Genomic DNA, 21,895 nt, shown 5'->3' with positions numbered 1-21,895 from the left:
GATAGTTTAAAGGTTGTGAAATTGTGGTTATGTTTTTCACCTGATTTGCAGACACACAAAAACAGGATTGGAAATGTACTATGATAAATAATTTGACCATGCTCTATCTGCATTCTTGTTTCCAACAAAAGGGCTGGTTAAGACATTCCTGTGTGTGGGACACAGACCATTCCCAAGGGGAGCCTCTGGGTGCCCTTTACACAGACTGACTACAACCTACAACTGTAGTCACATTTCAGAAAGGACCCAACCACCTCAGGTTCACACAAATTAATTTCCAATTATGTGTGAGAGTCAGTTCCACAAGAACCTATCGTGAAGGTTAAGCCGCGCTGCAACTACCAGTATAGAGTTACAGAGACAGTGGCACACCAACGCAGGAACATACATACTCTGATCATTCACACACACACTCCGAGAGACACACACAGTGCAGCACATGGGACGTGGGAAGGGCAGAACTGTAAATGTGATACTGGTCCGCATCTCCAGGTTTGTGGACGGAAGCTGGAGATCTTAAACCTGTGTGAGCCACAGACAGAAGGGTGGGTGTGGGAGCAGAGGGGTGATGGGAAGGGGTGCAATACTCTCTTTTCAAATTCAGGGGCACTGAATCAGGACTCTCCGCCTCTTTCCCCTTATGTGGACATATCCTAGCAACGGTGTCCCAAACACAAGGGCATTTGATTTGATTTATTAGGATCCCCAATAGCCGACGCTAATGGCGACAGCTAGTCTTACTGGGTTCCGACACATACTAAAAAAGACATTACAGACTAAATGCTTTACAATTACATACACTACATGTTAATGTTTATAAATGTATCTATCAGTTATGCATACATGTCAGTACATACACATAACAAGTAGGTCACATTGGGGAGAGGCGTTGTGCAGTGAGTTGTTGCTTTATTTGTTTTTTGAAACCAGGTTTGCTGTTCACTTGCACTATATAAGATGGAAGGGAGTACCATGCACGCATGGCTCTGTATAATACTGTACATTTCCTTGAATTTGTTCTGGACCTGGGGACTGTGAAAAGACCCATAGTGGCATGTCTGGTGGGGTAAGTGTGTGTGTCAGTGCTCTGTAAGTTGACTATGCAAACAATTTGTAATTTCCCCCCAAAATATGTTTCTTAGAAATACAAGAAGTGACACAGAGAGAGACTGGCATGCATACTATTAATATTATCCCTCTGATTACAATGAAGAGCAAGACGTGCTGCTCTCTTCTGAGCCAGCTGCAACTTAACTTGGTATTTCTTTGCAGCACTTGACCATATGACTAGACAATAATCAAGATAAGATAAAACTAGAGCCTGCAGAACTTGTATTTTGGAGTGTGGTGTCAAAAAATCAGAGAATCTCTTTATTACGGACAGATCTCTCCTCGTCTTTACAACCATTGAATCCATATATTTTGACCATGACAGTTTACAATCTAAGGTAACACCAAGTTATTTAGTCTCTTCAATTTGTTCAACAGCCACACCATTCATTACCAGAATCAGCTGAGTTCTAGAACGTAGGTAATGATTTGTATCAAATCACTGACAACAACTATTTGTTATGGGTTTCAGTGACTTCATAAGCTGTGGTTGCTGATAGGTATATGGTTGAATCACCAACATATATGGACACACATGCTTTGTTTAATGCCAGTGGCAGGTCACTGGTAAAAAGTAGCCACTCTTTGCCTTGATGACAGCGTTGCACACTCTTGGCATTCTCTCAACCATCTTCATGAGGTAGTCACCTGGAATGCATTTCAATTAACAGGCGTGTCTTGTTAAAAGTACATTTGTGGAATTTCTTTCCTCCCTAATGCACTTGAGCCAATCAGTTGTGTTGTGACAAAGACCAAGTCCATATTATGGCAAGAACAGCTCAAATAAGCAAAGGGAAACAACAGTCCATCATTACTTTAAGACATGAAGGTCAGTCAATGTGGAAAATTTCAAGAACTTTGAAAGTTTCTTCAAGTGCAGTCGCTTTCTTATATTTCCTAGATATAGGACAGACACTTCAAAACTTTATTCCTTGTCTTTTTTCCATTTAAATATTATTATTTTTATACATAAAGCGGTCCTCAAATTCAAATATCTAAATGATCTATGGTATGACATCTTAAAGCAATTCTTAAAACAATTCGGGTAGGGTCCATTTTGGAAGGGGTTCAACTCTTTGGACCTGAGACGACCTCTAGCACAGATGTATCTTCTACTTGGATAGTTCCATCTACTTTAAATGACTATATTTGATTGTGTTGACAACCAAACACAATTCAATGTCACTAAATATCAAAACTGCAATCAACTGAGCTTGAAATCCTAGGCCTATTGTATTGTCTATTTTTTTTGTTGAATTCTGGTTTGAATTCAATCATTTGCTGTTGATGACTTTGCACATGCTACACTAAATAGGCCTACATAGCATCATTGATGATTGATAAAGTATGGTTAAATTTCATTTGCTCTGTTAAACCTACCATTCAGAATGACTTTGATAGCAGCAGTGAATCTATTTAATTTCTATGCGGAGATCTCTCAACAATCATTCTCACGATTACACATTGGTAATAGTCAGTGACAAATATCATTGTTAAAAACCTTGGATGGGAGACCAAGGGGTAGCTGTAGACAGATCAATTCTCCAGTAGGAGGTGCTGCCCAGTCTATAACTATTTTCTGATAGTAAATATAACTGAAAATCTGACATTGCTTTAAATGTACAAATTCAACATATTTTATACAAAGTTTGTCTATGTTCAAATTTGGCTACCATGATGACATAATCCTGTCGTTGAAATTTCACCCTCAAAACAACAGTTTACATTGAGAACTTTTTCAAATCCAATGTATTTTCCACCTAGATTCCACGTCACAATACGTTGACAAATGACATTGAAACAACGTTGATTCAACCAGTTTGTCCCCAGTGGGGAGACACATGCTCACATGGAGGGCTCCAAACAAAAGACAATCGAAAAAATTACAAAACTTGTAAATTATGGTATGAAATAAAACAGAACTTGTTTCTCACAAGTGTAGTAGGTTGTGAACAATGCAAACAATGTTTCCACTTCGAGAATGAGAACGGTAAATGACTGTAATTAATACATGCATTAACAGAAATGAATTAAACCAAATGACAGGGATTAACAGTAAATTTACTACTGGTGACATACTAATGGTGACATACTACTGGTGACATACTACTGGTGACATACTACTGGTGACGGGGAATTGATAAAAATACACAATCAAATGACAAACAATTTACACAAATGAAACAATTCATGTGCAAGAATTGTCGGGAGACAGCTGAGCGCATACTGGAGAGCTGAGTGTATTCTGGAGAGAGATGTGCCTATATCCTCGCCACCCACCCCTCCCCTTCTTGTCTCAACATTTAGAATTATATTCAAGACACATTATCTTCATATGTATTTTAGATAATTTTCACTGACATCCTCAACTCAATAATCAGCTAGGCCTATTGTCAAGTGCGCTGCCCAAATTGTGGACTTCCCAAAAAGGCATAGGCCTACACTCATGTGATTTTAAACAATGCGCAATGTATTTTTTTAAAGAAGCTAATGACCCTCTGGTGTTAAGTCAGGCTCTCTGGTGAAATATGTTTGAAAAGACAGGTGGAATTGTATCATTTTGGCAAATGTATTTCAATTTACTTTCAGACACAGTAGCTGGTATTCAGAGCTTGAATAGCCACAATTTTTAGTCTTAAGTCTTTTTTTCAGTTATCAGGCCTATAAAGCCAATGCAACTGCCTGTTTTACAAACGGTAGGCTACCACATGGATAGTGCATTGCAGGCCAACACTGACCTAGGCTACTATTGTACTTTGCAGGGATAGGAGCGGGGCAGCAATTTTTTTGTCTTGTCTAGGGCGGCATATCGGCCAGGACCGAGGCTGCTCAGAGGACACTGTCCACGTCACTCACTTACATCATCTGTCTCTTTTCAGCAGGGATAAAACCCCAAGAAAGCCTCCCTTTCTGAGAAGCCAGGGACCAGCCACTCTCACTGTGAAAAGCAGAGCAGGACAAACCCACTATTCTTCCCTCCCATTCAAGACACCTCGTTAGAGACAGATTGATTTCAAATGGTAACACATCTCCAGGGATACTCAGTGAATGTAAACATTTTTCTCTCCCTTTCATTCATTGGTTCAAAACAAGACATACTGTGTATTCTCTACTCTAAATGGGAGAGAGAGAAAGTGAGTGAAAGAGAGAGAGCGAGAGAGAGAGAGCGAAGCGGAGGCAGACATCGAGAAACAGAGACAAAGAGATAGAGCAGAGGTCAAGTTCTCTTTCTCTGAGAGATTATTTGCTTAATGTGAGGCCTGACTAAATGTTTTCTTTAAAAGCCAATATTGAACAGTACAAAGCCAATATCCAATACCACTGAAGTGGTTCTCGGATTGTCTCAACAAAACATAATATTTTTTTCTCATGTTATATGATGGTCAAATATCATGTTACTACTGAGTGCAATTTACTTGTTATTTTTATTTAACTAGGCAAGTCAGTTAAGAACAAATTCTTATTTACAATGACAGCCTACCAGGGAACAGTGGGATAGCTGCCTTGTTCAGGGGCAGAACAACAGATTTTTACCTTGTCAGCTCAGGGATTCGATCCATCAACCGTTTGGTTACTGGCCCAACACTCCAACCACTAGGCTACCTGCAGCTGTAATAATGTAACATTTTTGCCTTTATCAGAACAAAATACTTTTGGCTGCGTGTCGGTTCAGAGCCCATTCCATTCAATGAGGTGAGACTGATTTTTAAGTAAATCAAAAGATGTAATTAAACCAAACCAAGTGGCAGTCACACTGACACTGACGTGAAACATTGTTCATGGACTTCAGAATTGACCCCTTACTGAGGGGCGCAGAGGGCCAAAGTGGTCCCAAGGCTTTACACAGTGAATCACAGTGAATATCTATCTCCCTTACCCCTCCATCCTGTCCCTATCCTTACCCTGGAAGGCAGAGGCGTGGCCCACGATGAGGAACTTGAGCTCAAAGCTGTAGGAACGGATATTCTGGAGAGTCTCTCTGCGCACTGCTGCCTGGTAACTCTCCTCCATCTTGCGTGTGCAACACGACGGGCCTGCGTGCTTGCAGATCTGCAGCTCGCCATCTAGGAAAGAAGAGGAAAGCAAACTTGAGCATGACACAGACCTCAAATGTGAAGAACATAAACTAAGTGTGTTGGAAGCTTTGACCAAATGTGATTAATAATACTTACCCAAATAGTTGAGTAAATAAATGGTTCAAAGACATTGTTTCTCTACACTTCTACTAGTTATCATATATACCCATCCCCTGTATTCAAGTTCCCTTTGAGTTAGCAAAGCTTCCTCTGCTACAATCTCATTTGGATGAGGTCCAGAGTGATTATACTGATTTATCTCCCATATGAAACTAATACACCAAGCTGGGATAGTGGAGCCAGAAAGGAGAGTGAGAAAGAGCTTCAGAAATAGACTTTGGTTATCAGGCTGGCTGGACGTAGCTGAATCAAAGTCCAGATACAAAATCTCCAACGGTGTAGAGAGGATGCAGAGGGAGTGATGCTCACCAGAGTTAACAACATGCTTACTTACAAACTCAACTGGGCCTAAGTCATTGCATGTGTCAATCATGAAGGAATTGTGCAAACAAATCTATCATGTAACTGATGACAGGTGACAGACTTACAGTGCATTCGGAGAGACCCCTTAACTTTTCCACATTTTGTTACATTACAGCCTTATACTAAAATGGATTAAATAAAAATAAATCCTCAGCAATCTACACACAATACCCCATAACGACAAAGCAAAAAAAAAATGTTTTTAAATGTTTGCAAATGTATTAAAAAAGTAAAACTGAAATATCACATTTACATAAGTATTCAGACCCTTTACTCAGTACTTTTTTGAAGCACCTTTGGCAGCAATTACAGCCTCGCAATGTTATTGATTGTGACTGTTAGTGCCAGTACATCCATATAATAAACTCAGTATTTGAAAAGAAAAGAAACAAGAGATGGCCTCCCTTCACAGGGACTTACTTCCAATTCTTAGGATGGTCGTTAAACAAAGATAAGCATCAACTACTACTTACTAGGCACATTTTCTTGAATCTGTCTCTAGACCTAGGCTACTGTAGTTAAATTTTTATGATTGTGATTTATCAATTCCCTGTGGAAAATAAACGGGTACACAGCACGTACACGTGCAAAGTGGCTCCTGGACATTCTGCTGAGAAATTGTGTTAGGACCTACAAGTCAAGTGCGCACTAACCTGTTCCAGGTGCCTCGGGGACCCATTTCAACGGACCGATCTGGCGCAATTGAAACGCTGTTTTAACCTCATGGCAACTGTGCACTCCTGCACCTGAAGCTCCACATAGTACAACTGTCAGGTAAATCAACCAAAAGTCAACGCGTTGGAGTATTGTTTGGAACATCGCACCATTTCAATCAGATAGACTATCAAGGTATCCTAGCAGTGGTATGGCCGTTTGTAAAAGTAGCCGAATAGGCTATTTACGTATTTAACAATCCCAAAATAAATTCGCAGTCCTTATCAACTGGATCGATCTGTTAGAATATCACATTTTGGGTCTGTTCACGACGTTCCCTCTCTCAGTGGGCTTTCCAGTTAAAATCCATGCGCTTCAGAAAGTGAAACGCTGTTCTTTGGATACAGCTGAGCGCTCTCTCTCTCGCTCCCTCTCTCTCACACACATCGCGCAAACCGGCCTACACTATCTTTGAAATTCTCAGTTTGAAACATCACACAAGATTGACTAACAGAAAAACGTTCTTAAAGTGCAAAATTATATATTGGGTTCTTTGTTCATAGATGTTGGCTATTCCTTGCGCGATCATTTAAAACAATACCACAGCAATTGGAGCTCGAATAACATAATGTTTTTCTTCTAATAACACAATGTATAGTCCTAATGATTGATTTATACTGGATATGCTTCTCTAGCCTGCAGAGATTAATCTAAAACAGAACACCGCGTCCACCGTGTGGTCAGTCGTGGAATTAGTCATGTAAAAGCAGTTCTACCCACCGTAGCGTCGGATTAATATCAAAAATAAATTGAGATCTCAAATCTCGCTAGTAAATGTAAAACATCTGCCCCGTGTGAGGCTCGAACTCACGACCTTCAGATTATGAGACTGACGCGCTGCCTACTGCGCCAACGAGGCTCGTAGTGGTTTGAACCAGGAACAATTCCACATGTTTTGGACAATATATTAACAGAAAACAATGCTGCTTCAGTGGTCCAAGAAAAGAAAGTACTGTACATTCATCAGTCAACCTATATGCCAATACACATAGCTAAAGGAGAAAAACGGAGAAAAACGGAATCATAGTAAGGTATACTGAAAAAATATGAAAATGCAACACACAGCAATTTCTATGATTTTACTGGGTTACAGTTCATATGAGGAAATAGTAATTAGGTCCTAATCTATGGATTTCACATGCAAGGGAATACAGATATGTCACAGATACCTTTAAAATAATGAGCCTCACAATGGGCCTCAGGATCTCGTCAAAGAGTTTTTGTGCATTTAAAAATTCCCATCGATAAACGCAATTCTGTTCGTTGTCCATTGTTTATGCCTGCCCATACCATAATACCACCGCCACCGTGGGGCAAACCGTTCACCCACACGACATCATACACATGGTCTAAGGTCGATTTGGATGTACTACCAAACCCTCTAAAACAACATTGAAAGTGGCTTATGGTAGAGAAATAAACATTCAATTCTCTGGCAACAGCTCTTGTGGATATTCCTGCACTCAGCATGCCAATTTCACACTCCCTCAAAATTTGAGACATCCGTGGCATTGTGTTGTGACAAAACTGCACATTATAGAATGGCTTTTTATTGTCCTCAGCACAAGGTGCACCTGTGTAATGATCATGCTGTTTAATCAGCTTCTTGACATGTCACACCGGTCAGGTGGATGGATTATCTTGGCAAAGGAGAAATGCTCACTAACAGGTATGTAAACAAATTTCTGCACAAAATTTGAGAGAAATTGCATATGGGAAGTTTCTGGGATCTTTTATTTCAGCACATTAAACAAGGAACAACACTTTACTTACATGTTTGCGTTCATATTTTTGTTCAGTGTATGTTCTTCAGAGAGATCAGACCAGGTAATATTACCTTTTTTTTTCTTGGTGTTGTGGTGGAATTTCTACCCTTAATCAATAATGAGGAGAGGCAAAATGAATAATCATTCAAAGTATTAATTTTATTAAAAGACTTGTTACAACAAGGAGACTGGTCGCTCCACCCCCGCAGATGGTGGAGTGAGAGCCCACAGAGTGGAGTTAGCTTCTGGGTTAAATACTATCTCAGGATAGGTGCAACTTCAGATATGACATACAATGGTTCCAAACACTAACCCCACACATCCCATGCCAGACCTTGGGCCCCAAATACAAATAACTTGTTTTGTTCAGTACTAAGAACTTGGGACATTTGTTGTTACTTTGTTCTCTCTCTTAGTTCAAGTTGGAAACTATCTCCCCCTTGGAGGTGACTGACACAGACACTGTGGAGACAAGTGATTGGTTCCCCATTACTCACGCCATCCCTTCACATGGTATGCAATAAAGACACACACACAGTTCACATATGGAAACAATGTTTCCTTCTGACCTCCTTTGCCATACTCCTTGCTGATATTCTGTATAGCAACAGGGACGTGATAGATAAGGCTGACTTCTCCCCTCTCTGGACCCAAGGTGACTGAGGCCCATGAGGGAGGAAGTGCAGCTGCCAACACCAGAGCCCGAAAGGAGATATTCTAATAACAGTTTCAACAGTTCAATCATGTAAGCATATTCTGCAGATAAGACATCTTAAATATCTGTGTTACTTAGCTAATTCTGATTTCTCCACCACAATCTTTCCCCAGAAACAGGTTCCAAAACAGAACAATAGCTCTGTTACTGGTGTGCAGGATATAACCTTTAGTCTGTCCAGGATCAAGAGGAACCAGTCAGTTTCTGTCACATTCTCGGTTGAGTGCCCGGACATCATGGGTTCATTCTACACACACAGAACAGTTAGAACAGGCCTATATCAATGTGCGCACACACCTTTCTATGTTATAGGAGTTACTTTTTAACAATCTCAAGCCCAATGTCTAGGCTTGAAGGATATCTTAGTACACAAGCATTATTAAGGTTTAACAGACATTTCCCTCAGGGTCAATAAACTATATCTTTGATGTAAGTCACAGAAGTAATTTGCCCTTATCCCTGGGGCAAAGTAACTTTCCTGAATTGACCTCGAAAAGGGCAGTGTGTATTTTGGCAGGTGGTGTGGGATGAAAAGTCAGTGTTTCTGTGTTGAGAAAAACACTTCTCCACGTTGTCACAATCACACAGACAACAAACTGCCCAACAAGTCATACACTGTGTGAGAAGAACCAGCGAGGTGTAGTAGCTAGCATCTGTGAACCTAACTATGTCTGAACTTGATGTCTCCCTTGTTTACTTTCTTGCTGTTGTGGCATTTGGTGCAGTCTTTAGAGTCCTTTTCAGAAAATGGCCTTGTTTGAGCTTTGCATCAGAGTTCACAACCTCATTTGTGCTGGTGGCATGCTGGCTGGAGGTGCAGACCATTATAGAGATTGGTGAGTGGGCAGAGGGACTGGGATCAGACGTTACTCTGACAATACGGTTTGTGGTGCTGCTGACCCATGGTGTGATCTGTGCTGGAGCCACTGGAAACCCCTCCCTGACTCTGATGAATTTCCTGCTGCTGGAGACCCCTACTCTACACACTCTGCTAGCTTTGGCTGCTCAGTTCCTGGGGGCACACCTGGCCCTGATTGTAGCTGGCTACTACTGGGCAATGGAGCTCAATGACATGCACATAATTAAGAACCTGATATTCAGGGAGTGCAGTACAGCCCTGCGTGTCTCCCTGGTGCAGGGGGTCTATTCTGAGTGTGTGTGTGCATTCATCTTTTATCTGATATACCTCAGCCTGAGATGTCGCGCTGTGTTGATTCGGGTGCCTTTCTTTGCAGCTGTGCTCACCCTTCTCTCTCATGCAGGTAAGTAGCCCACGATGACAACCATCGCGCTTCAAATATAGAAAGAAATTTCAGTAGAGATAATCATTAAAGTTGCATAGGCCTATATGCTGTTTTCTTTGTGTTATATTTGTTTGTCAGAGCAAAATCTATTTCTGCATCCCGTTTCGATAACTCATCTTTCTATGCATGTCAGCCAGTGGTTATACCTCAGCTTTCCTGAACCCCTCCCTTGCCTATGGCCTTACCTTCTACTGTCCTGGGTTTACCTTTACGGAGTACTCAGTGGTCTACTGCCTTGGGCCCATTATTGGTAAGTCAAATCAGAAATTATTCATTATATACAAACCCCTAATAAAAGTATACCAATAGACAAAATGTAATTGCCAAAGGTTAATGTGTGAAACAGGCTTTATGCATAACAATGAGGCATAATTGCTTATCAAGCTGGTAATACAGATATCCTCTTTTCAGGAATGACCCTGGCCCTTCTCCTGTACATGGGTCACATCCCCAGGATTTTTGCAAAGAATCTGCTGTATTCCCAGAAGACCCACGTACAGGTGCCAAAGGGGGACGGAGATGAAAAGAAAAAGTGAAAGAAAGACATCATCCACCTCAGCTGAGGCAATATAGGACATATGTGTGCATTAGGAACACACTACTCAATTTTGTTCCTATTGGGAGAAGATATTTCATTATGCACTGAGCATTATATTCAACAGCCTATTCTCTCCTTAAGTTACTGACAAAAAAGGTGTGGGCTGTAGAACATCTGTACATTAAGTTACAACTCATATCGCCTGTGTTCTTACAGAAGTAATAAATCAATTAAAAATACATGTTTATGAAAAGGACATTTAACATTGGTTGTCGTTCCTAAACTTCCTGTACACTGTGAGCACGTTGAGGTAGACTAAACATCAAATGTATTTTTAACCAACCTCAACCTCTCCCATTACAATGACAACATGTTACATCATACCACTGATGTAACAGGTTGTCACTGGCAAAAAAAAAAAAATCATATTCAAACATTTATGATATAGTTAAAAAATATGTGTCAATGCTACACAAAGCAGCTATGTCCAGTTGTGAATGGGCTACTGAGGCCACAGGGCTCAGGTTTTGGGCTTGGATGGAGGCACCTGGTGCTGGGTAGAGGAAGGCCCTGTGGAGGATATCTGCGATATGGGTCCATCTGCTTTCTCCTTCAACTCTTTAGTGGAGGGACCTTGTTCTGCAAAACAGAAAGGACAAAGGTTAAACACCATGGCCTCCCTCTGAGATGGATGAAAAGTGGCATAAAGAAACAGAAAACATTTTAGATTCAAATGTTACATGTGAAGCTGAATTTTAATACAACTGCGTCTGAAATGACAGCCTAAGCTCCCGATTCATCCGGTCTTTCCCCACATAGCTAAAGTTACAGATGCACAAAGATCATGCCCCCAAAACATGCTAACCTCTCACAATAACAGGGGAGGTTAGCATTTTTTGGGGGGGGTATGATACTTATGCCTCAAACTTTCTCGCTCATCATTATTCACAATTATCCATAATCATGTAACATCCACATTAATGTAGAGGTGTTCAGAAACATATAATACATCTTATTTAGAATCAAAGTGACTCCAAAATGACAATACATTATTTACCTTACATTTCTATTGGGCACAACAATCTGAAACACAACCAAAACAAACTACAAATGCATCCAACACGTTTGTAGTCACAAGCTTGATGTAGCCATTGCATGCTAGGAAAATGGGACCAAATACTACATTTAATACACTAAGTGAATTTGTCCAAATACTTATGACACTTTCAAATGGGGGGGGGGGGCTTCAGAAATAGTGCTTCCTAAATGATAAAGCAGATATGTATGAAAATACCCTCAAATATAAAGTGACATTCGGTGCTGTCACCTCGTAACACATTTGATCTCAAAGTACAGCATTCAAAAGGCACTCACACATCTGAGCAATCTCTTTGCAGGTGCATGGCAACTGTTGAACAAGAGGAAGGAAAAAGGAAACCGCACACTGCTCTTGGTAGGATCACTGATATTTAATAAGCTTACGTATCGGCCTTACGGCCTTCGTCAGAGCTTTTGTTAAATTTTTGAAATTAACACCCTTATGAAGACCTAGCCCCACCCACATCCGTTCCACGCATGGAAATCTCAAAGTACAGCTCAAAATTAAAAGTTTTAGCTTCACTGTCCAAATGAATATGTAGGAGAGTGTACATGACGGTACTTAGTTGTCCCCCCAATATGATACATAACTGCAATGTAGTGGAGTTGTTCCAGGGTAAAAATCACGTGGCTGTGATTGGTTCTGCAGCTGAGCCTCAGGCTGGTCCACCCACAGGCGATGCTCCGGATTGTTTAGGAACCTCTTGCACTGCCCACAGCGAAGACATCGCAGCACAGTCATGCGGTTTCTATGCTTAGTCCCTTGAGAGAAAAAAGCAATATGTCACTTATGTAAAGACATTGGACTTCCACTCAGTACTTTCAAAATCTCATGAGGATGATACATACAGTGGGGCAAAAAAGTATTTAGTCAGCCACAAATTGTGCAAGTTCTCGCACTTAAAAAGATGAGAGAGGCCAGTAATTGTCATCATAGGTACACTTCAACTATGACAGACAAAATGAGGGAAAAAATCCAGAAAATCACATTGTAGGATTTTTTATGAATTTATTTGCAAATCTTGGCCCCAGTGATGTACTGGTTAGGTGGCCGTCTATTTAGCTATATATATATATAGCAAAGTATAAAGTATAAAAGCAAATATATATACACACAAAGTGACTTAGACTTGCATGAATAAACTTACTTCTCTGTCTGGCTGTGGCAGTTACTCCTGGGACCAGCAAAGAGCAGCACTTCTTACATAATGTTCTTTTCACTGAGGGGTCTCTATAAAGACATTAATAACATTATAGTCATGCCCTAGTTGTCATCGTTTTAGCAGACATGTTTCAAACTTATTTCTGTCATGTATTCTAACATGACATGAACGTCACAACCTTTATTGATGCAAATGTAACACCATATGTTTTCTGACAAGAGTTTAACGTTATATGATATTGTTTGTGTATGTTACTCACTGTCTCAGTACCAAACGTTTTGCGATTGTCTTCTGAGTGAAGCAGTAAAAACGAGCTAACTCCACATTCTCCGAGGTTTGAGACAAAACACAGTGTGCAGCCTGCAAGAAATCAATGTCATCTTAAAGCATTTTGAGAATATAGTTATAAAGCCAAAGGTATAGCTGGATTACTAGAAATCAAGAAAACGTACCTGATACAGGAAGTTCAGTCTTTGAAAAGCCTCCTTGTCTTTCACGTTTCCTGCCATTGCATGGATGTGGATTGCTATGCTAAATTAGCCAGCTAACGTTACTAAGTATGTAACGTCAACGTTAGGCTAGCTATCTTAGCTAACGTTATATGTGTCACCCGATTGCTAAATTACTACCCTACTAAACAATGTTCTACGCAAGCAACAGATGTGCCCTCAAATTCGTCTAGCTTCACTAGCTACTAACATTCGTTTGCTAAATCTAAGCAGTTGCTAAATCCTCTGACTACTGATCAGCCTCTGAACGAACTCTGGCATGATAGATCTGACACTATGGAAACCTGAATGACACAGATTTAGCAGGTAGGACATGTCCTTTCAAATCACAATTTTAACCTCGCATATTAAGGTTAACGTTAATGTCAATCTACGGAGGAAAAAGGCAATTGTCGAAGTTTAATTCAATAAGATAAAAGATGCTGAAGGAGAATTGAAAATAAAGAGAAGGGTTGGCCATAAAATTATATATTTGGTGAAGTGATAACAGAGGATGATAGCAGTGCCAGCTATGTTATGTGTCATGATTGTGAGGCCCTATACATATTCGACAGTCACAAGACAGGACTTCAAATTGGCCTATGTCATGTCAAGGGAACTGTAGCCTACTGTTTATAAGGATTAAATGGAAACTGAAATCTGAACACTGACTGTAGGTATATAACCTCACATAGCCTTAAGGTTCAGTGCGGGCCTCAGATGTTCATTTTATCACATATAGTCAGGCAGTTGTGGATGGGTTATTAGCAAATGCAGGTGAACAAACAGCTGACCTGCGCACCCCTAATATGTGGTAAACATAGAGAATGATAGAGATATCTTTACACAATGCATTTGGAAATTATTCAGACCTTCACCTTCTCCACATTTTGTTAGATTACAGCTTTATTCTACAATGGATTACATCGTTTTTTCCCTCAACAATCCACACACAATACCCCACAATGACAAAGCAAAAACAGGTTTTTAAAAATGCTTGCAAAATGAATTTGTAAAAAACTGATATCATATTTACATGAGTATTCAGAGACCTTTGGCAGCGATTACAGTCTCGAGTCTTCTTGGGTATGACGCTATAAACTTGGCACACCTCTATTTGGGGAGTTTCTCCCATTCTTCTCTGCAGATCCTCTCAAGCTCTGTCAGGTTGGATGGGGAATGTCACTGCACAGCTATTTTCAGGTCTCTCCAGAGATGTTCAATCGGCTCTGGCTGGGCCACTCAAGAACATTGAGAGACTTGTCCCGATCAAGTCCTGCATTGTCTTGGCTGTGTGCTTAGGATTGTTGTCCTGTTGGAAGGTGAACCTTCACCCCCGGTCTGAGGTTCTGAGCACTCTGGGGCAGGTTGTACTTTGCTCCATTCATATTTCCCTCGATCCTGACTAGTTTACCAGTCTCTGCCTCTGAAACACATCCACACACTATGATGCTGCCACCACCATGCTTCATCGTAGAGATGGTACCAGATTTCCTCCAGACCTGATTCAGGCCAAAGAGTTCAATCTTGGTTTCATCAAATCAAATTGTATTTGTCACATGTGACCGAATACAACACCTTACAATTAAATGCTTACTTACAAGCCCTTAACCAACAATGCTTTAAGAAGTTAAGAAAAAGTAAGTGTTAAGTAAAAAATAAAAGTAAAAATTTGAAAATAAAAGTAACAAATAAATAAACAGCAGCAATAAAATAACAATAGCGAGGCTACATACAGGTGGTACCGATACAGAGTCAATGTGCGGGGGCACCGGTTAGAGGTAATTGAGGTAATATGTACATGTAGGTAGAATTAAAGTGATTATGCATAGATAATAAACAGAGTAGCAGCAGTATAACAGAGGGGTTTGGGTAGCCCTTATGGCTTGGGGGTAGAAGCTGTTTGGAAGCCTTTTGGACCTAGACTTGGCGCTCCGGTACCACTTGCCGTGCGGTAGCAGAGAGAACAGTCTATGACTAGGGTGGCTGGAGCCTTTGACAATTTTTAGGGCCTTCCTCTGAGGTCCTGGATGGCAGGAAGCTTGGGTCCAGTGATGTACTGGGCCGTACACACTACCCTCTGTTGTGCCTTGCGGTCGGAGCCCGAGCAGTTGCCTTACCAGGCAGTGATGGTTCAGCTGTAGAACCTTTTGAAGATCTGAGGACCCATGCCAAATATTTTCAATCTCTTGAGGGGGAATAGGTTTTGTCGTGCCCTCTTCATGACTGTCTTGGTGTGCTTAGACCATGATAGTTTGTTGGTGATGTGGACACCAAGGAACTTGAAGCTCTCAACCTGCTCAACTACAGCCCCGTTGATGAGAATGGGGCATGCTCAGTCCTCTTTTTCCTGGATTCCACAATCATATCCATTGTCTTGATCACGTGGAGGGTGTGGTTGTTGTCCTGGCACCACACGGCCAGGTCTCTGACCTCCTCCCTATAGGCTGTCTCATCGTTGTCGGTGTTCAGGCCTACCACTGTTGTGTCATCAGCAAACTTGATGATGGTGTTGGAGTCGTGCCTGGCCATGCAATCATGAGTGAACAGGGAGTACAGGATGGGACTGAGCACACACCCCTGAGGGGCCCCCATGTTGAGGATCAGCGTGGTGGATGTGTTGTTACCTACCCTTACCACCTGGGGGCGGACCGTCAGGAAGTCCAGGATCCAGTTGCAGAGGGAGGTGTTTAGTCCCAGGGTCCTTAGCTTAGCTTGGAGGGCACTATGGTGTTGAGCGCTGAGCTGTAGTAAATGAATAGCATTCTCACATACAGTTGAAGTCGGAAGTTTACATACACTTAGGTTGGAGTCATTAAAACTAATTATTCAACCAATCCACACATTTCTTGTTAACAAACTATAGTTTGGCAAGTCGGTTAGGACATCAACTTTATGCATGACACAAGTCATTTTTCCAACAATTGTTTACAGACAGATTATTTCACTTATAATACACTGTATCACAATTCCAGTGGGTCAGAAGTTTACATACACTAAGTTGACTGTGCCTTTAAACAGCTTGGAAAATTCCAGAAAATGATGTCATGGCTTTAGAAGCTTCTGATAGGCTATTTTACATAATTTTAGTCAATTGAGGGTGTACCTGTGGATATATTTCAAGGCCTACCTTCAAACTCAGTGCCTCTTTGCTTGACATCATGGGAAAATCAAAATAAATCAGCCAAGACCTCAGAAAAACAATTGTAGACCTCCACAAGTCTGGTTCATCCTTGGGAGCAATTTCCAAATGCCTGAAGGTACCGCGTTCATCTCTACAAACAATATTATGCAAGTATCAACACCATGGGACCACACAGTCGTCATACCGCTCAGCAAGGAGACGCGTTCTGTCTCCTAGAGATGAACGTGCTTTGGTGCAAAAAGTGCAAATCAATCCCAGAACAACAGCAAAAGACCTTGTGAAGATGCTGGAGGAAACAGGTACAAAAGTATCTTTATTCACAGTAAAACAAGTCCTATATCTACATAACCTGAAAGGCCGCTCAGCAAGGAAGAAGCCACTGCTCCAAAACCGCCATAAAAAAGCCAGACTACGGTTTGCAGCTGCACATGGGGAGAAAGATTGTACTTTTTGGAGAAATGTCCTCTGGTCTGATGAATCAAAAATAGAACTGTTTGGCCATAATGCCATTGTTATGTTTGGAGGAAAAAGTGTGAGTCTTGCAAGCCGAAGAACACCATCCCAACCGTGAAGCATGGGGGTGGCAGCATCATGTTGTGGGGGTGCTTTGCTGCAGGAGGGACTGGTGCACTTCACAAAATAGATGGCATCATGAGGGTGGAAAATTATGTGGATATATTGATGCAACATCTCAAGACATCAGTCAGGAAGTTGAAGCTTGGTCGCAAATGGGTCTTCCAAATAGACAATGACCCCAAGCATACTTCCAAAGTTGTGGAAAAATGGCTTAAGGACAACAAAATCAAGGTATTGAAGAGGCCATCACAAAGCCCTGACCTCAATCCTATAGAAAATGTGTGGGCAGAACTGAAAAAGCGTGTGCAAGCAAAGAGACCTACAAACCTGACTCAGTTACACCAGCTCTGTAAGGAGGAATGGGCCAAAATTCACCCAACTTATTGTGGGAAGCTTGTGGAAGGCTACCCGAAACGTTTGACCAAAGTTAAACAATTTGAAGGCAATGCTACCAAATACTAATTGAGTGTATGTAAACCTCTGACTCACTGGGAATGTGATGAAAGAAATAAAAACTGAAAGAAATAATTTTCTCTACTATCATTCTGACATCTCACATTCTTAAAATAAAGTGGTGATCCTAACTGACCTAAGACAGGGAATTTTTACTAGGATTAAATGTCAGGAATCGTGGAAAAACTGAGTTGAAATCTATTTGGCTAAGGTGTATGTAAACTTCTGACTTCAACTGTAGGTGTTCCTTATGTCCAGCTGGGAAAGGGCATTGTTGAGCTTAATAGAGATTGCATCATCTTTGGATCTGCTGGGACGATATGCAAATCTAGGTGGTTCTAGGGTTTCTGGGATAGTGGTGTGGATGTGAGCCATGACCATCCTTTCAAAGCACTTCATGGCTACAGACGTGAGTGCTACGAGTGGGTAGTCATTTAGGCAGGTTACCTTAGTGTTCTTGGGCACAGGGACTATGGTGGTCTGCTTGAAACATGTTGGTATTACAGACTCAGACTCAGGTTGAAAATGTCAGTGAAGACACTTGCCAGTTAGTCAGCTCATGTGCAGAGTACACGTCCTGTGTCCTCAGACCAGAGAATCTTATTTCTCATGGTCTGAGAGTCCTTTAGTTGCCTTTTGGCAAACACCTAGCGGGCTTTCATGTGCCTTTAAAGGACATTTTACTTTGTGCATCTTGTCTTTGGTGTCATAAACAATCCTTGGTTTCTGCCTGTGCCTGGTAAAGACTTGAGGTGGGGCCATTATGACCTCCTCCTTTAGACTATTTGGCAGAACGCCCAGAATATGTTCTTTAACCTCTCTGGGGTAGGGGGCAGTATTTTGACATGCGGAAGAAAAGCATGCCCAAAGTGAAGATCATCAAAGCTAAGGCATTTTTTATATCGTTATTTCTGACTTTTGTGTCGCACCTGCCTGGTTGAAATATGATTTTCATGTGTTTGTATGCGGGGTGCAGTCCTCAGATAATCGCATGGTTTGCTTTTGCTGTAGAGACTTTTTGAAATCTGACATGGTGGCTGGATTCACAAGAAGTTAAGCTTTATTTTGATGTATAACACATATATTTTCAAGAATGTTAATGTCTGGAGTTAATGTCTGGAGGAATGTCTGGAGGAAACCTGGCACCATCCCTATGGTGAAGCATGGTGGTAGGAATGTTTTTCAGCAGCAGGGACTAGGATACTAGTCAGGATCGAGGCAAAGATGAATGGAGAAAGTACAGAGAGATCCTTGATGAAAACCTGCTCCAGAGCGCTCAGGACCTCAGATTGGGGCGAAGGTTCACCTTCCAACTGGAGAGCGACCCTAAGCACACAGCCAAAACAACACAGGACTGGCTTCGGGACAAGTCTCTGGATGTCCTTGAGTGGCCCAGCCAGAGCCCGGACTCAAACCTGATCGAACATTGCTGGAGAGATCTGAAAAAATGCTCCCCATCCAACCTGACAGAGCTTGAGATGATCTGCAGAGAAGAATGGGAGAAACTCCCCAAATACAGGTGTGCCAAGCTTGTAGCGGCATTCCCAAGAAGACTCTTGGCTCTAAGCGCTGTCAAAGGTGCTTCAACAAAGTACAGAGTAAAGGCTCTGAACACTTATGTAATTGTAACATTTTCTAAAAACCTGTTTTTGCTTTGTCATTATGGAGTATTGTGTGTCGATTGATAATCAATTTTAGAATAAGGCTGTAACCTAACAAAATATGGAAAAAGTCAAGGGGTCTGAATACTTTTCTTAGGCACTGTACTTGCAATGTAACCTACATCCGTTGTTAAACTCGAGCGATGACTAGGTCCTTGAAGTTTTGTAACTTCACATGAATAAGTCTATGTCAATATAGATCTGAATGATTGATACCCTTTTTACTCTACACTGTTGATAGTAGTTGATGCCAAAGCTTATCACTGAATTTCCTACTACAAGGACTCGGTCAGCTTGACAAAGTTCTGTGTTATATGAACACACACACATCAGTGATTGCCAGGGCGAGTAAACTGAGCAGTCGGGAAAAGTTAATATTGTGCATTTAGAATACAACATAAAAGAAACAGCACAGCAACATGATCACACAGTTCACGCTCCACCACACACACACACACACACACACACACACACACACACACACACACACACACACACACGAGTACGTCTTCCCTAAGGCTATCCAACAACAGTTACAATTAGACATTACACATTAGAATAATCATAAAGCTAAACTAAGGTAATTGGGCATCTATTTCATGGGAGGAACGACATGCATGCTCTCTTCTCTGCTGAGATTGATCCAGCCCCAGCAGCACAGCCCAGCACTAACAGTGGTCCTCCCTACAGGCTGTCCTGCCTCACTCCCTTTTGACACCAGCTCCTGCCACAACAAAATAGGATTGCTCTGAAGAGTACCTGCTGGATACAGGTCATTCAAATTATACTGTATCACACACAAACTTATGTGTGCAGGCACTAACTTGTTTTGTCTCACACACAAACACACACTTGATTTAGGTTAGTCTATAGTAAAGGCTTTGTTATTCAAATAATATTGTGACTCTCTTTCAGATTGGCCAAGCACACCTCTGCCAGCCACACCACCACTGCCCTTGACATCTTCTCCACTGGGCCCAACAAGAGATGAGGTTGCCTCTTCATCTTGGATCATGGCTGATGGACAGAGCCCATTAGAGCTGCCAGTGATGTCCTACTGGCCAAGCACCACAGGGAGGAAGAGATCCTGAAGTGGGTGGATCTGCTTTGCTCTTAACACCAGCCCAGAGAAGCTCCTAGAGACACACAGCTGTGGCATTATGTTACTGCAGAGTGAAACGGTTAGTGTCACTGTCACGTCCCCTGCCACCTGCACTTACACAGCAGAAAGCCTCATCAATTCAAGGATGCCATTTGAGGATGTTGCTGCCGCTGCCTTCTTTCAATGGGGGCTGGAGGCCTCGAAGCAGTGGTAGGCAGTGAGGAAGGAGCAAACTGAGGAAAGAAAATCCTCCGAGCAGCATCCCTCCGGCCATCTATACAGGTGCTGCCACCAGCAGCTGAAACAAGACCCCAACAGCCCTCACACACACATACCAGCTTTCCATGAGTGGCAGGAATATATCTAGTTTTCTCCCTGTACCTGGCACAGGGCATTGACAGGAGCTCAAACAGTCTGCCTTTTATGAGACTGAAAAGTAAAGCTGGATGGTGGAGAAGGGGGAGTGACTACAGACACACACAAATAAATAAAGAACTGAAAATCTATTTCCATTGATGGAAGTGGTTTGGACTCGTTTGATTTGTGTTTATTTCACAGGTACCATTTTAGAATAAGGCTGTAATGTAACAAAATGTGGAAAAAGTCAAGGGGTCTGAATACTTATTATAAACCAATTTCTATAGTTATTGTGTGAATAAGTTTGTTGTACAAAGGATTGTGCTCCAACATTATCATAACTATGGCTTTGATTTCATTAAAGTCAACCTCAAAGTAATCTTCTCTATGAGTTGCTTTAATGTGTTCTTTATTAATGACATAAAGTGGGGCAAAAAAGTATTTAGTCAGCCACCAATTGTGCAAGTTCTCCCACTTAAAAAAGATGGGAGGGGCCTGTAATTTTCATCATAGGTCCACTTCAACTATGACAGACAAAATGAGAGAAAAAAAATCCAGAAAATCACATTGTAGGTTTTTTTATGAATTTATTTTCAAATGATGGTGGAAAATAAGTATTTGGTCACCTACAAACAAGCAAGATTTCTGGCTCTCACAGACCTGTAACTTCTTCTTTAATAAGCTCCTCTGTCCTCCACTCGTTACCTGTATTAATGGCACCTGTTGGAACTTGTTATCAGTATAAAAGACACCTGTCCACAACCTCAAACAGTCACACTCCAAACTCCACTATGGCCAAGACCAAAGAGCTGTCAAAGGACACCAGAAACAAACAAAAAATTATTTCACCTTTATTTAACCAGGTAGGCAAATTGAGAACAATTACGACCTGGCCAAGATAAAGCAAAGCAGTTCGACACATACAACAACACAGAGTTACACATGGAGTAAAACAAACATACAGTCAATAATACAGTAGAAAAATAAGTATATATACAATGTGAGTAAATGAGGTGAGATAAGGGAGGTAAAGGCAAAAAAAAAAAAAAAAAAAGCCATGGTGGCAAAGTAAATACAATATAACAAGTTAAACACTGGAATGGTAGATTTGCAAAAATAACGTGATCAGCACATGCACAGAAGCTT

The 21,895-nt window shown here is 41.3% G+C and overlaps 3 protein-coding genes and 1 non-coding gene across 4 annotated transcripts in view; 1 reads left to right on the top strand and 3 right to left on the bottom strand.

The window, feature by feature from the left end:
- The window catches only part of LOC110521535 (glypican-5), a 143,546-nt gene extending 136,299 nt beyond the window's left edge, over window positions 1-7,247 (bottom strand). Inside the window, exons 1-2 of the mRNA XM_021599137.3 lie at window positions 6,323-7,247; window positions 5,013-5,174 (exon numbers count right to left, since the gene is read on the bottom strand). Coding sequence (XP_021454812.3) covers window positions 5,013-5,174; window positions 6,323-6,488 — 328 coding nt within the window. The 5' untranslated portion in view covers window positions 6,489-7,247. The remainder of the gene's footprint in view (window positions 1-5,012; window positions 5,175-6,322) is intronic.
- Window positions 7,170-7,242, bottom strand: trnam-cau (transfer RNA methionine (anticodon CAU)). The gene has a single exon. It is a non-coding gene; the product is annotated as a tRNA-Met (tRNA).
- Window positions 7,248-8,287: 1,040 nt separating the features above from the next.
- LOC110521533 (ribonuclease P protein subunit p21) lies at window positions 8,288-14,208 on the bottom strand. Its single transcript, XM_021599136.3, has 5 exons — window positions 13,420-14,208; window positions 13,227-13,327; window positions 12,953-13,035; window positions 12,396-12,566; window positions 8,288-11,345 (listed from the first exon to the last, which is right to left on the bottom strand). Exons 1-5 carry the CDS (start codon window positions 13,474-13,476, stop codon window positions 11,227-11,229), a joined length of 531 nt encoding a protein of 176 aa, XP_021454811.1. The 5' UTR covers window positions 13,477-14,208; the 3' UTR covers window positions 8,288-11,226.
- On the top strand, window positions 9,532-10,943 carry LOC110521532 (aquaporin-12). Its single transcript, XM_021599135.3, has 3 exons — window positions 9,532-10,126; window positions 10,302-10,418; window positions 10,580-10,943. Exons 1-3 carry the CDS (start codon window positions 9,532-9,534, stop codon window positions 10,702-10,704), a joined length of 837 nt encoding a protein of 278 aa, XP_021454810.1. The 3' UTR covers window positions 10,705-10,943.
- Window positions 14,209-21,895: the final 7,687 nt, after the last annotated feature.

This window comes from Oncorhynchus mykiss, chromosome 4 (assembly GCF_057628025.1).
Source record: "Oncorhynchus mykiss isolate SJ-2025 chromosome 4, ASM5762802v1, whole genome shotgun sequence".
NCBI classification, from domain to species: domain Eukaryota; kingdom Metazoa; phylum Chordata; class Actinopteri; order Salmoniformes; family Salmonidae; genus Oncorhynchus; species Oncorhynchus mykiss.
Note: the sequence above shows the minus strand (reverse complement) of the source record. Positions and strands in the feature narration are given on the sequence as shown.

Coding starts and splice junctions, on each gene's coding strand:
- LOC110521532 (XM_021599135.3), top strand. CDS start 9,532: ATGTCTGAACTTGATGTCTCCCTTGTTTACTTTCTTGCTGTTGTGGCA. Junction 10,127..10,301: donor CACCCTTCTCTCTCATGCAG/GTAAGTAGCCCA, acceptor TATGCATGTCAG/CCAGTGGTTATACCTCAGCT. Junction 10,419..10,579: donor CTGCCTTGGGCCCATTATTG/GTAAGTCAAATC, acceptor TCCTCTTTTCAG/GAATGACCCTGGCCCTTCTC.
- LOC110521533 (XM_021599136.3), bottom strand. CDS start 13,476: ATGGCAGGAAACGTGAAAGACAAGGAGGCTTTTCAAAGACTGAACTTC. Junction 13,328..13,419: donor GACTGAACTTCCTGTATCAG/GTACGTTTTCTT, acceptor GATTTCTTGCAG/GCTGCACACTGTGTTTTGTC. Junction 11,346..12,395: donor AACAACTCCACTACATTGCA/GTTATGTATCAT, acceptor TCTGTTTTGCAG/AACAAGGTCCCTCCACTAAA.